Source organism: Sinohyriopsis cumingii, chromosome 9, assembly GCF_028554795.1.
Source record: "Sinohyriopsis cumingii isolate HCF-2022 chromosome 9, ASM2855479v2, whole genome shotgun sequence".
In the NCBI taxonomy this organism is placed as follows: Eukaryota; Metazoa; Mollusca; class Bivalvia; order Unionida; family Unionidae; genus Sinohyriopsis; species Sinohyriopsis cumingii.
In genome coordinates, this window is record NC_142969.1 from 113,330,987 (window position 1) to 113,347,570 (window position 16,584).

Below are 16,584 nucleotides of genomic sequence, written 5' to 3' on the forward strand. Positions count from 1 at the left end.
CTCCTCTCTCGTAGGGTAAAATCCCATATATTGAAGAAAATATCTTATGTAGAAGAATGTTTATAAGTAACATTTATGTGCAAGCAAATGTCAAGAACCAAACGTAGGACGTCGAGAAGGAGCTTTCTTTTCTTTTTTGCTTTCTCGGAATGTAATCATACCGTCTTTTTCGGAAATATCATTTGTTTTATGAGTAGAAACATCTGAAACAGTCACAGTTAAATTAGCGTCATCCACATTGAAAATTTGACTTAAGTGTGTTCTGCCAAAGGATCAATAATGCAATATTTGTCTGAGTAATTTGTATCGCATTAACAAAGTACTTACTGTCTACAAGTGTCCTTTATGAAGTTTCATTAAATCATTACCTTCTTCCTTTGTTCACTTTCAAGATTTCATTACCTCCAAATTTTGTTCACTTTTCATGATTTATTACGTCCAACCTTCTTTTACTTGTCACTAATTCAGTACAGTCATCATTAGTTAACTTTTAATTAGTTTTAATAGTAGGAACGATATTTACCTGGACAAATAATCTCTGCCCCATTTAAAATATTTTTGCAAACTAAAAAACATCCCCACTCAAAAAACACGTATAAAGAATGCCAACAGAACCCTTGCCAACGTACGAAGAATTTAAAAGATTTCCTAGCCACGGAACCATACGTTTCGCCCTTTGACTATCACCCCCATTATTGCGCGAGTATTCAAGTGAAGAAGACAGTGATTTTACGTCCCGTAAGAGCCCACTAAAACTCAGTTCATCGGTCTGCGAGCATATCTTTTAGCCACGAATGTGTTTACAGCCACACGCAACATCCAAGCAATTGATATCGGCGAGAGGAATATAAGGAAGAAAATCAATGTGTATGATTTATTTGATATGAAACGTTTTAGCCATTAAATAATTGACCTGAGATTTAATAAATCAATAATCAGTATCCCTTACCCGTATCCTACAACTCGGGGTAAAACTCTGGTTTACAGAGAATTGTAGGTGATTTGGATTTTACTTAGTTTTAACAATTTTTCAGTCGTATTGCTTTATGTCCTCAGTGTGGCAGTGTGTAGTCATGTCTAGCACTAGGGTATCATGCCGCAGACATGTAGCATGATGTCGCACCCAGTCACATTATCCTGACATCATGCCGACCAGTACTAACTCTAGCTTCTTAATTGCTGGGCGCCTAGCGAGGTAGCTGTTAGTTCCATTTGCATAAGTCTTTGGTATGATTTGGTTCGAACTCGCAACCTCCTGCATCCGAGGCAGACGCTCTTACCACTAGGCCACAGGAGCGGTCCTTACAGAGAATTGAATAGACTGATAAAATCTCACACACAGAAAACGACCAATTCATATGCAAGCCATTTTGAATAAATACTCTTTAAGACTTGGCAATGATTAATCATTCAACTAATACAAGGCGCAGTGGGATGTGAATATACATAAAAGATAATCCGTGCTAGGAGGATGAATGGGCTTCAGGAACATAACACAGATTAAGAGATTTCCGAAAAGGTACACCTGATGATGCGTCAAAACATCCTTTAAAAATTGCTTTAAAAAGGAGGCACACGGTATAACATAATCTACATTGAAATATAATTCATTGATCCCTTGAAACCTTGTAAAGTTTAACATCTTTTTTGTTGAACTAAATAACCTGAACATTTGGTATTATTACCGTCTGACTTCAAGAATTTGTTTCGTCGCCTGCAAAATTATAACTCTTTTAAAGAAAATTAATTTGACATTTTCATCATTTGGAAACAAGGTTACTTTTATTTATTCCTGTATTTATTTCATTGTTGGTCTTTCATGTTAGCCTCATCTGGATCATGTCCTGGTTTACACTTATAGTTTACTATAGTTTCAATGCATATATACTATGTCATCTTTAGACATGATTTTTTAGAATAGTTTAACTCAAAATAGGTTAATTAAAATATAGTATTAACGATTAGTGCCTTACCCTGAAATCAAGTCGAAGTAGGTTAAAGCAAACTTTAAATAAAGCTTAAAGTAAACGAATCGCCCGAGAAGGTAGCTTCACAAAGACGAAATATTTTTCACTTTCAGTTAAATTTGGTAAACATTTTGGAAAATGTTCGCATGCGTTTTCAAAAGCCAAAACAGAGAGCCATATAATGCAAAATATGATATCAATGCAAGTAGCCCAAACTAAATATTTTCTTGATAGTTGTTACATGTTTATCTTCGGTGTGTGCCATTGATGTTGTTTTGTTATAATAGCGTCCACGTATAGATTATAGTCGTTGTTGAATCAAAGTAACAGTTAAATCCATTTCCAAGGAAATTTTGAGGACCTCTAAATTTTAAAGTAATAAACGTCAAGTGAGAAAATCAACACAATTAGCACGTTTGAAAAGCAGCGTCATTAATTCGACACTTAAAGTTAGTTATATAATATTTCTGAAGAAGATATTTAAAATGTCGACAGCTTTACCAACTAACATGGAATATGAAAGAGTAATATCATGTGTTACAGATACTGCTTTAGAAGCGGCTTGAACCTTGGCTCCAGGTATTGATGCAACATACTAGATTTTAGGATTAAAGAGTTTTTTCAAGATAAAAGTACTATAAAAAAAGTTTAAAAACACAATGCGATATCAACCATGCCATTCGCAAGTCAAACATCATTGATGATATGGTGCGTAAGCAATCAGCGATAATGAAGTCATAAGGATTTTTATTTTATAGTTAACGAGCACGACATATGCAAAGAGATAAATACTTTAATAAGGAAGAAAGATAGCAACAAAATAAATTAAATATAACGAAGATCTAAAGCATTTTTATGACGAGGGAACGATAATTAAGGAACAAGAACTTTTGACGAAGTTTAAACAGTGCATGTGCCATAATTGCCATGACAAAAGTATGTAAATAAATGCAAACGTCAACAAAACAAAACAGATATCATTAAATGTTAGCTGTATTATGGATCCAAAAAAAATGTATTGAACATAAATTACAATGAAATGACAACCCGGAGAGGAAGTTTATCTAGACACTGATAAACAAGAACAATGGTAATATATCTATTTCATTAAACAGAATGCAATGTATTGTTAGTTAGTATATATTTCAGAATTCCTCCTCACTCGGAGCAATAATCGGATAGGCTACATAAATAAGTGCGACTGCAAGGATTAAAAAGCCAGATATCCATAAAGAGATCTACTGTATCGATCTGATGTATGGGTTTTCAAATCAATTTGTAAAATTTTTAAAATTTTACAATTTTTGTTTTCATTCGATGAGATAAAAACGTTTTTCATTTGGACTTTGTTTCATAAAATATTAATTAAAAAATTACAAACAGGTGCAAAAAGGTACCATAACAGCTTAATTATTAGCATTAAAGAAGAACATGGAAAACTATTTGGTTTGCACATTATGGCAGTAACACATTTCTTTACGTAGCTTAGACGCTATAATTGCTAATTTCGTTTGAGTAAATATCACAATATGGGAACTATCTTTTAGAGGATGCAGATATTTTAGTTTAAAACTCTAAAAGAAAAGCGTCGACTAAATTCTTAGCGCAATCACTTAGATATGCAAAAATACCGTATTATAAATTTAAGGGAACCATTAAAATTATACGTTTCACCTACTGAATAAAACAGTTTTATGAAAAAAAAAAAACGTGCTGACGCTGATACGTAAGATATTAGCTGATAAGTGTTAGAAAGGTATTTAAACTTGGAGTAACAGGTTTACGACAAATGTTTACTGTTCCATCAGCTCGGTTCTTAAAGTGTTCAAAACTTACAACTACACCAATTTTTAAACACATCAATAAAACATTGTTTGATGATACTACTATAAAAATATCAGTACTTAATTAACCAGGCATTTAACCCCGCTCTTGATGATTTGCCGATGAAGACCGACAGAGCGGTATTCTACAAGTCGGATACACTCGGTGCAAGGCCATCAAGTTTTAGATATTACACAGAAATTAAAAGACTACGGATGGGCGTCATTTGGTTACGTCGCAGGAAATGGAGTCATTAACACAAGCGGTATTAATTAAAGAAAGATACATGAAAAAGAGACAAAAATACATGCCACCCTTAAGTAGTAAACAATATGAATTATACAAATTATTTAATCATTAAACAGTATCATTCACAGTTCTAACATACTTATAGTAAAGCTGTAAATTTGTTTCCATCCTTAGACGTTTCTTGTAACAGGACTGTATATATGTAGAACAACATTATTTATTCGTGTGACAGGAGGATTTTAGGATGCAACTGTATTGTTAAGGTAATTCTTCATTCAGCATCTATATTTAAAAAATGACAGATTTCTTTACTTGTTCATTCTTAAACACACAAACACTGATACTCTCATAATTACAGTCTCTGCATGTCTGTCTCTCAGATCACATAAGCGCTTTAAAAAATGCCATTCTTCCTTATATCTGCAAAATTATCAGTAAGCTGAAACTTCTCACAAGACAAACACTTTGGGTCCTAAAGGTTTTCGGTTTTGAGGGGTTTCAGTGTACATACATGCATACATACATACATGCATACAACCTTTAGGTACCAACTTTTGATAAGACTGATCCGAAATCCTTGTATCTTCTTACTCATTGTACGAAGACAGTGTTCATTATTTTTGACAGATGCAAATTAAACATTAAGCAACATAATAAATGCAGATCTATTTCAAACGTACTTATTACTAAGACATCAAAGTCACACTCATGTTTTGAAAGCAATACACTCTTCTGATTTAATTATGGAGAATTATGAACCATTCATGTCAAAAGGTTCTGTGTAACTTCTTGGTGATTTTGCCAAGCCTATCTCAATTAAAATATTAAGAGACTCAGGAGTTTATTATAGTCTTTTCTTATCAAACACTTCCAAAACTTCTTCTAGTGTAAGTTTTAATATTCCTCTTCATTTTTTTAAATTGTCATCAGACTTAGTCACAGGATCAGTGACGGTAGAAGCGCTGGCTTACTTACTCACCGAGTTCATTAATTTACTAGCTAGGCAATGACGCAGCTGGTGGCATGATTTGTGGTTAATTCATTTATCACTGATATGAATTAATTCGATCAAAACGTTAATCCTCTTGAATCCCCAGTGAATACCCAGCTTGTGCTGTTATTAGATGTATGACAAAGTTAGCTCCAGAGAATGATTTATATCATGAAATTATTCCACAATCTGAAGTGCATGTTATCTGATCTTCTTATCCGATTACTGTAGGTGGGTTGTATGATCAATGGAGGCAAATATAGCGCTGATTGGCAATGCGTTAGTAATAGATAAGCCAAATATGTATATTTATGTACAGAACAAACGCAACAGATCAGTTTGTGCATAATGAAAACATTTATCACTGCTCAAAAATTAACAACAGAACAAATTAAACACTGAATACATAAAGATGATGGTATGTCTATCAACACAACAACTACTTATCAGTAATTAAGAAAGCAACCGGCGTATTCGCAATATATGTGCAGGGACAAAATAATGTTATTATTCGAAAGTATCGACAGAATATGTAAACTACATACATACATACATACCTACCTACCTACCTACATACATACATACACCAATGTGATGACTCAGAGAACCCTGCAGATAGTTTCAACGATTCAAATAGCTATGTTTATCAAAACAACATTCGCAGAATTTAACATTTACCTATCAGCATGTTTATACTACATATATCTGATGATAAACATAAACTATCATAATAAAAGTATGTATAGTCTAAAAGACAAACTTTTATTCTACATGTAAATGTTGTGTAATAATTTTATAAATGTTAACATGTAGAGATTAAGTGTCACATGAATAGTTGTAGGGTTTTTGGATGAAAAGCCATTGACAAGCAGGATGCACAGTAAATGAAGATTAAAGATATTGCCCAAAGTAAGCCAGAGTGATTACTACGTACATTACGTAGTAATTATTTTACGATTTACAAGACGTAAACATCATTTTCGTTTACTTGGTATATATTTTAACGTTTAGAAAACACAAGTCACCACGTGCGTAAAATATATAGAAATGTTAAGATTTACAAAACTTTAGCAACCATGTAAGTGTAATACGTATACTTTTTTAAGATTTACAAAACGTAAGCTGATGAGAGGATACAATTATGAAAAATGATGGATATAAGTTTTAAAAAATTAGAAGACATTTATATCGTGTTTTTATTTTCAAATATGAAGCACAACATGTAATCAATCAAAAGGCAGAAAATCATAATTTATATCCAATCTGTGTCGATAAGATAAATGAAGGTATATGCATCAAAATCGATAACTACACTAGCAATACCATATCAATGATCTCAAGACTCACCTATATGAAGAAAACTTTTATGAACACAACGCTAATGACATTTAATCTTAAACGTAAACAAAAATATCCAGTAACGAACGCTTTAAGTGGTTCCTTTCCCATCAATAATTTGAAACCCTAACCGATAAATAATCCCTCATATATGTACAATACAATTTCCTTGCTAACCACACTGACTTCAAAGCTTAACAGTTTATTGATGTAGACAAGGCACAAATAGTATATCCAAAGTGGTTCTGCCGTAAACGTTTAATGGACTAATAAGGAAACGATCTTGATTTTAATTCAAGTATAACAAATACAAATTGCTGTGAATGACTGCAACGGATGAAAAAGAAGAGGACACGAGCACTATATCTGATTTTTCTTTTCTGAGGTGTGAATGGTAAATATGGATTGTATCCTAACTTTTCCCAAACGACGTAGATCAACCAGTCAACCAATTACACTTTAAAAGTCTCCTGCTTCTAATGTTAATAAATTTCATACCCTTATCACGATTAATTCTACAAAACTCATCGATGACGATCGCACCTTTGCCATAGCAACAACAGGACAAGACAGAAGTCATACTCACTGCGGATATAGGGAAAGAACAACACGGTATTAATAGTCTATTCCTCAATATTCGTCAATAAAATAAATTTCATAATACAATTTTCGAATGATGAAGCAATTATGCACTTTTACATATGTATCAAGGTGAATACTAAGCTTTATGAACCAATAAACATTATCCGAAACAGACAGATAGATAGATAGATAAATAGATAGATAGATAGGTACATAGTATGGTGGATTACATGCATTCTTTCCATTCTCACACTGCTATATATATTATTAAAACCCTGACAGTAATTAACCCTAGACTTTCTACTATCAGATGTCAGATGTGAAGACGTTGTATTTATCATCTACTAAAACCCACAGGTCAAATGCTCATTCGAAAATACGCACGTATCTTCTCTGTCCCGTATGCCCTGAAAAAAATTGGTCTTCATATGGTTAATCCATTTTGGGATCCTATTAACGACACACAATAAAGTTTCAAACAATTTCCTCAGAAGATCAGATGTTCTGATACCACCGTATTTACTAGCTTATAAGACTGGTCCAACTACAAAATTGCACAAACCAAGATCTGCCGTCGCGTAATAAGCCAGCAGATCTGGTCATGTGCAATTTGTAGGAGTAATCAGTAGAACAAGCAACATGCTCACCAGGACTTTTGTTATTTGCAGTTTGACTTGACGTTTAAGTGGGGAATGCGGTTTATGACGTTTAAGTGGGGAATGCGGTTTAATGCAGTTTTGAATCATTAGAAAACATGAATTTGTTTTCTGCAACTTACTAAACGACCAATATTACATTTCCATTTCTCTAATTAGAGAATTTGTAAACGGTATTTACTTCCGTTAAGTTGACCCTTGACAAAAGATCCATGTTCCTTGAGCCAGCAATCAATAAATGGCGGTATCGTAATCTCTACACCCGTCTTAATTGAGACGAATGTGGGTTTATTAAAAAGCCACGATATCTCTTTACCTAGAGACCGTTTGAGATTTTGTGATCAAAGATTCTGCCGTAACATTATTTATATCAAAGTAGTTTGAGACGGCATATCAAAATTCATATTTCGCTTGTGAAAGAATGGCTTGTTGTAGATATATCCATTTGTACATTGGTGTCCATTTCTTCCAGATTGTATTCGAACTGACCTCTTGCCTCCGTCACTGTCATCTGAAAAGTCGTTGAGTCTCAGGACCTCAGGTTTCTTGGGACACCCTTTGCACGGACAAAACGAAAACAATAGTCGGAACTCTCGTTTGAACTTCTCCTATAAACGAGAGAATCATGACGCAGGTTATAAAGTGTTTCGTATTGTAATGCAAATAAAAAGTATAATTTAGGGAAGAAAGGAAACAACGACGTTCTTAAAACAGTTATAAATATACATTGGATACAGGTGACAAAATACTGATATCATCACAATGATTTACTTTAAAACGATATTCCTCAGTTGTTATTCTGGCAAATATTACCGATCGTCTAATCCACAAACTTAACCATTAGAGCAACACACTGAAGATACAAAGAGCCAGCGAGAATTTTCCATTGCGCAGAAATTATGGGAGTTTGAACCAGTAAGAATTCAAGAACATGACGCGAGAAACATTGAAATTCAGAGATTGGCGTTTGTTAAAATAATGTTTGAAATTTGCAAATCAAACTTACTGTGATGGGGCCAAAAATATATGACATATTAACTCGTAATATAAACGGTAAGATTTATTCGTGATTAAAACAACAATTAAAAATAAGATCTAATGACACTTTTACAAACGTTGCATGAAACAAAAAAAATATTAAATCAATGCTATGTGCAAGACACACACAAAAGGCAAAGTAGATCAATACAACGTGACAAAACGCGAAATATATACGTTCAGATATACGTAATGGTCAGTACGTGTAGGTTGTATTCAACAAACGGGTTTGTAGAACCCATGGACATTTTTAAAAAATAGTTTACCATTGCTGACAAACATTTTAAGCATAAAAACCGTTATGTTAATTAATCATTGAGCCCCTTGTTACATTTTGGAGGTGTAAAGTTAACTTTTTACATCACGCAAGTGCCATTTATGTCCATATATCGCCACAATATACTATTGTTGTGTCTAGTTCCATGTGACAAGCTGATATTTTCGACTGTGCGGTTGCATATCTATACGCACGTACATATGTACATCGTAATGGAAATTGTTTAAGTCTATTAGCATGCATATATATATATATATATATATATATATATATATATATATATATATATATATATATATATATATCTTGTCAGACCAACGTCATGCACCCCACCTACCCACCCACACACACACCTTTTTTCACGACGGTCGGTCTCGTCCTGTATCTTCACTGTTATGTACATTGTATCACATACAAATTATTTTCGTTGCTTATCAATGACAAGCATAAAAACACAAGATATATCATGAGATTATATAAACCTTCCACTTTTGTTAGCGGGAAAAATGCAGCTTCCAGCATTACAATTTAATCGTGTAACAGTTTAAATGAAGCGTGTCAACAAATTCAGTTCCGTATGTCATCATTGCAAAATCACTTTTATTCAAAGCATTCCATCTTTACTGTCTTTCTTTGACTAGGCAGTATCATTAATATACATGCTGGAAGAAACAATTATTGCGGCACGAAGAGGGGACATAGTAGTCTAGCACTTCTAGGAGATGAAACATTTAAAGGAATTTGAGCATTCCACTGATGCTTACGTTTAATAATCCATAGATAAAAGGGTTATAGCAAGAATTACTCATGGCCAGCCAGTTGGAACAAAACCAAATGATGTTGATATACTTGTATCTGAAAAAGAATAGAAAGACTTGTATAATATAAAAACATAATCATCTAAATTCAAATAATGTTCCATCATTGATTATTATCTGTAATACCCCACTCAATGCTGCCAACAGTAATTCCCCGTCAAAGTCTGATAATCAGTAATACCCCATCCATTGTTGCCAACAGTAATACCACATCAAAGTTTGCTAATCAATAATACCCCATCAAAGTTTGCTAATCAGTTATACCTCATCACATTTTGCTAATCAGTAATACCCCGTCAAAGGTTGCTAATCAATACTACCCCATCACAGTTTGCTGACCAGTAATACCCCATCAAAGTTTGCTTATCAGCAATACCCAATCAAAGGTTGCTAATCAGTAATACCCCATAAAATTGGTAATAACCCGTCAAAGTGTGTTGCCCAGTAATACCCCATCAAAGTTTGCTTATCAGTAATACCCCATCACAGTTTGGTAATCAGTAATACCCCATCAAAGGTTGCTAATCAGTAATACCCCATCAAATTGATAATAACCCATCAAAGTTTGCTAATCAGTAATACCCCATCAAAGTTTGACAATCAATACTACCCCCATCACAGTTTCCTAATCAGTAATACCCCATCAAAGTTCGCTAATCAGTAATACCCCATCACAATTTGCTAATCAGTAATACCCCATCAAAGGTTGCTAATCAATACTACCCCATCATAGTTTGCTGACAAGTAATACCCCATCAATGTTTGCTTATCTGTAATGCCACATCAAAATTTGCTAATCAGCAGTACCAAATCAAAGTTTGCTAATCAGTAATACCCCATCACAGTTTGACAATCAATAATATCCCGTCAAAGGTTGCTAATCAATACTACCCTATCAAAATTTGCTGACCAGTATTACCCCATCAAAGTTTGCTGATCAGTAATACCTCATCAGCAATATTCCATCAAAGTTTGCATATCAGTAATACCCCCTCAAAGTTTGCTAACCAGTAATACCCCCTCAAAGTTTGCTATTTAGTAATACCCCATCAAAGTTTGCTAATTAGTTATACCCCATCAGTGAAAGTTAATCAGGAATACCCCATCAAAGATTTCTAATTGTTAACAACCCATCAAAGTTTGCTAATCAGAAATACCCCAGCAAAGGCTGTTATCAGCAACACCCTATCAAAAGTTGCTAATAAGTAATACCGCATCAAAGGTGCCGATTAACAATACCCAATCAATTGTTGTGAACAGTAATAACCCCACACAAGGTGATTATTAGTAATATCCAATCAAAGTTTATTACCAGTAATACCCCCAGGGAATTTTCCTATCAGAAATAGCCAATCAAATGTTAACATTAGTAATACCCCATCAATGGATGCTATCAGTAATACCCCATCAAAGGTTGGTACCAGTAATCCCCATCAAACGTTGGTATCAGCAATATTCCATCAATGTTTTATGTATATAATAGCCCACCAATGTTTTTCGTATGTAACAGCCCATCAATGTTTTCTGTATGCAATAGCCCATCAAAGTGTATTATCAGTAATAACCACATTAAAGTTTACTAACAGTAATATTCCATCAAATCATTTTAATACGTACGACCACCATCATAGGTTTATATCCGTAATACCCCATCAAACTTTATTATCAGTAATACCTCATCAAAGTTTATAATCAGTAATACCCCAAGCAATGGTTGCTATCAGCAATACCTCATCAACGTCTGATATCGGTAATATCCCATCAAAGTGTATTATCAGTAATACCCCAAGCAATGGTTGCTATCAGCAATACCTCATCAACGTCTGATATCGGTAATATCCCATCAAAGGTTATTATCAGTAATACCCTAAGCAATGGTTGCTATCAGCAATACCTCATCAACGTCTGATATCGGTAATATCCCATCAAAGTGTATTATCAGTAATACCCCAAGCAATGGTTGCTATCAGCAATACCTCATCAACGTCTGATATCGGTAATATCCCATCAAAGGTTATTATCAGTAATACCCCAAGCAATGGTTGCTATCAGCAATACCTCATCAACGTCTGATATCGGTAATATCCCATCAAAGTGTATTATCAGTAATACCCCAAGCAATGGTTGCTATCAGCAATACCTCATCAACGTCTGATATCGGTAATATCCCATCAAAGGTTATTATCAGTAATACCCCAAGCAATGGTTGCTATCAGCAATACCTCATCAACGTCTGATATCGGTAATATCCCATCAAAGTGTATTATCAGCAGTACCCCCAACAAAGATTGCTATCAGTAATACCTCATCAAAGGTTATTATCAGTAATACCTCATCAAAGGTTATTATCAGTAATACCTCATCAAAGGTTATTATCAGTAATACCTCGTCCAATGTTGGTATCAGTATTACCTCATCAAAGGTTGCTATTAGTAATACCCCATCAAAGGTTGCTATCAGTAATATTAAATAAAAGTGTGCTAACCGTAACACTCTATCAAAGTGTGCTATCATTAATATCCAGTCAAAGTGTGCTAACCGTAATGCTCTATCAAACACTGTTATCACTAATACCCCGTCGCTGGTTGTTATCAGTAATACCTCATCACAGTTAGATTTCCGTGATAAACCAATCAAAATATTGCTATCAGTAACACCTCATAACAGATTTCCGTGATAAACCAATAAAAATGTTGCTAACAGTAATACCCCATCAAAGTTTATTACCGGTACTAGTCATCAACGGCTGCTATCTGTAACATATTATCAAACGTTGATATCACTAATACCCGATTAAAGGTTGCTATCAGTAATACCACATCAAAGATTTGTATCAGTATTTTCCCCGTCAAATGTTGCTATCATCAATACCCCATCAAATGTTGTGGTCAGTTATACCTCATCAAAGGTTGGTATCAGTAATACAATCTCAAGTGTTTCTATCAGAAATACCCCATCAAAGTTCGCAATCACCAACACCCATCTATTTGTATCTATATGTCAGTATTAATCAAGATACTGACAACAAAATATATTCCTCGGTGATATTTTATTCTTTCTTATATTTAATTTCCCAGAATGCATGATTCAGGCACAATGGGGCAATAAGAAGTAGGCACATAAGGTTTCCAGACCAGTCGATATATGTGTTAGGTGACGGTACAATTTCTAAATTATTTTGTACCTACCAAGTTTGTATTCAAGCTAGACGTATGCACATATCCTTTATTCTGTTAACCTTAAACAACAAGACTGAGACGCATAAGTAAGTCCAAGTGCATACGGAATGTCCGAGGGGCAGACAGCAGTTGGGTATATGCATTTGCAGTGCCATTCCTACTAATTATGTATCTAGATATATGGTGGAGAGCTTTGTGCGTTTCCTTTATGATTTATGCACAAATACGGAGGCGTTTTGAAACATAACATCCGGGTACTATGTCATCTATAATTAAAGCGGTTAAGCTGATATTATTCACAAACGCTTTATATAATTGTTGAAAGAGCTAAGCAACCATTTTGTGTTAATTGTATTTGAAATATACTTATTTCCTGTTTACCAATGATGCCAATGCACCAATGAAGATGACGAAAATGCTAACAATGTTATAAGTTTCTATTTTATTTGCTTACCTGTAACACTTGACAAGTAATCAAATGAGGTATGTGGCAAAAGAAAACGATAATAGAAAAAATAATGCCCGTAAGACTCAAACGGCACGTTATGCGTGGTCAGCGTCAGAGCGTACTGAACAGAACGATAATTTGTCTCCTTCTATAGCCAATTGTAACTGACAGGTGATCAATTAGGTTTACTTTACCTGACAGGTGATCAATTAGGTTTACATTACTCATCAGCCACAAGTTATATTGTATCAGTAATATCAAATCAAAGTGTGCTAGCCGTAATTGGATATATGTCTCAATGAAAGCATGATTAGGCTATGTTTCTTGGCGAATACGCAATTCACACCAAAGCTCAGGCGTAACCGCTTCCTTTTATATTGTGGTCTCAGCCCTTATTGTTGTTGTTGTTGTAGAGGTTAACGCCATTTTTCAGCTCAGGATATGCTATACATGGCGTCCAGTATAAACGGTGGAGGAAAATCCAAGAAAGACCAGGAAAGAATCACCAACCAACGAGAAGCTACTGGCAAGCTTTCCCTCATTGGCCGAACCAGAGACTCGAACCCAAGCAGACAGAGGTGAGATGGCAGTGATCCGTAACGGTGAGCGCTTTAGACCAATCTGCCACTTGGGGCCCGTCTTAGTTCTTAAAAACTATATAAGTGTTACGTGTTTAGGCTCTTGCAAAACGTAACAAGGAAAAAGTGAAGACAACAAGTTTTATCAAATAGAAAAACAAGGTAAAAATGAGAAAAAGAAATTACGGTTTTAAGAATGAATTTCCAGAATAATTGCAAAATAGTCCAAGAATAAAAAAATAGACCTCCTAGTTACAAAAAGTGTTAATGAAACGGAAATGAATTCCGGTGAAATCCTAAATGGAAGATGATGAAGTATGCTGTAGTCACCATCGTACTGAGGTGTAAACGGTTTTTTGTTCTTTGTTGAATCACAGAAATATTATTCCAGTGTTTGACTTCTGTGTAGATTTCAATAAATGTCCAATAATTAATTTAGAGCACTAGTATTTCTTGGGAAAACAAACTCGAAATGAAAATAAATGGAAGAAAACAAAATAATTAAACCAAAAACTGTTCACAATATCAAACACTTTGACTTCACAAGTGTTAGGCACTAATGACTATTCTTTCTCAAAACATCAATAATAAATCTAGCTGCAACGCAAAATATTTGCCCGGATGTGAGTCAATCCTCTGCGAAAACTAACTGATACATGCTAATTGTCACTTACTCAAAGTATGGCCTCGATTTCACTTTATGAATCTTACTCTAAGAAAGAATTTTAAAAAAATAAAACAAGTTGTTTACTACAACTATTACTGGTTCTGAATCAAGGTCAGGAACTAGGTCATACTTTGATACAGAATTTCTACAAACTAATTACGTCAAAAATATATAAAAAATCAATAAAAAGTGAATTCTATTCCAGTAGACAATGTTACATTACAATAGCAAGTAATGGAATTAAAAAAATTCAAACTTACAAACAACAAAATTAATTAAAATATAAATTAAATCAAATATGGATCACAATATAAATACCTACATACATACATACATACATACATACATACATACATACATACGTACGTACGTACATACATCTTAGTATTGCTATATATAGCATTTGGTGAGAAGTAAGATTAGTTAAATCAGTCTAGGTAAGTACACTGTCATAAAATATCGATACAGCAAATATCAAGCCGTGATAGCATTAGGGTTTTTCTAATGAACACCTTACTCGTTTATCTGTTCGTAGAACTCGGCGAGGAAGGTGTAGATCTGCAGAGGCAACCAACATAGGACGAAAAGGCATACGACTATAATCAGCATCTTCACCACCTGAAAAGAAATATGAAAACAAAGACATGGATGGAATTGTTTTGTTTCAAATCTAGGAATAGTTATATCAAATCGTTACAGTCAGGTATGAGGCAGATGAATTATTTAGCCAAAGTCAGCTAAGAAGATTCTATCTTTCTGAGATTGCTGATAATATTTATATTTTGTGGATTCCATAATACTTGGTTCTAAATAGTCAGCATAGCAGGAAAATGTGCAAATGATTCATATGGGAACCTAACTAAGAAAACCGTACTTGACATCGACAAAAGTGTATAACTGGCCTGTAAAGATATTCTGTATTCTATTAAATTGAGTGTTTATCAGTTAAATCAACGGATATTTTAAATTTTACTTAAAATAATTAACATTGATTATGTAGAACTTTAACAATGCAATAAATGATCTATCTTCTTTCCTGTAATACTTTATTATTTATATCAATTAAGACAGTATTAATACAAATCTGTATATCTCAATGACTACATACACCAAAACATAACACGGTTGTTGGGCTGTATCGCTCCTGACCAAACGTTAAATATGAATTGAATGAACAAGCCATTCAGGCTTCATCGTTTATAAGATATCGCATGTTCAGCGTATTGTATGATTAAAAAAACAAATTCAAAGCGATTTGAGACTTGTAAGATGTCACTCTAAAAACCAATTTGTACTAATTTGACGCAAGATGATAGAGAGCAGAGCAGTTTGAAATAAATATCATCAAATAAAATCTATGTTGCCAAACAAGTTTAACATTTCTATAAGAAAAAGACAAAATTCAGGCAATGTCATGTAATCAGTAATATCCATTAGTTGCGATTACATACATAAACATGCCCTTCATTCGAAATTCATTTAACGTTTCTCCACCTGATTTGCTTTGCCACAAGACGAGGCCTGCAAGTAATCATGTGATCGGTTTCCGGTAATGTGGCGTTCTACAGCCTAAGCTATTAATCTTTTGTCTCAGTTTGTCTCAGAAACGTAAGCTTTCTAAATCGTTCTTAATCTGCAAACGTCCGCCCGCTCAATATGCCATGAATAAAAGTGAAATATAATAATGATTCCCAATTCCTATACTTGTCCAATACAATATCTACAAACGATAAGAGAAACAGTCTTGCTAATCACCTTCTTGTTTTCGAAGAGGGACATACATTCTCTATAGCTCGAATTAATTTTGACATTATCGTCGTTTGCTTAAATAACCCCAATCTGTTTTGTGTATGTTATAGTAACAGTTTCGATTTTATAGAATATCGTCTGTCAATACATATTGTAATATATTGCAGAATAAGGTAAAGTAAATATTTGAAAGGGTTTCTGAACCACATTTTGGAAAGATAGA

The 16,584-nt window shown here is 34.0% G+C and overlaps 1 protein-coding gene across 1 annotated transcript in view; it reads right to left on the reverse strand.

Annotated features, from left to right (window-relative positions):
- Positions 1–7,854: 7,854 nt before the first annotated feature.
- LOC149792495 (neuromedin-K receptor-like) overlaps positions 7,855–16,584 on the reverse strand; it is an 89,688-nt gene continuing 80,958 nt past the window's right edge. Inside the window, exons 2-4 of the mRNA XM_089969581.1 lie at positions 15,130–15,230; positions 9,687–9,777; positions 7,855–8,215 (exon numbers count right to left, since the gene is read on the reverse strand). Coding sequence (XP_089825707.1) covers positions 7,973–8,215; positions 9,687–9,777; positions 15,130–15,230 — 435 coding nt within the window. The 3' untranslated portion in view covers positions 7,855–7,972. The remainder of the gene's footprint in view (positions 8,216–9,686; positions 9,778–15,129; positions 15,231–16,584) is intronic.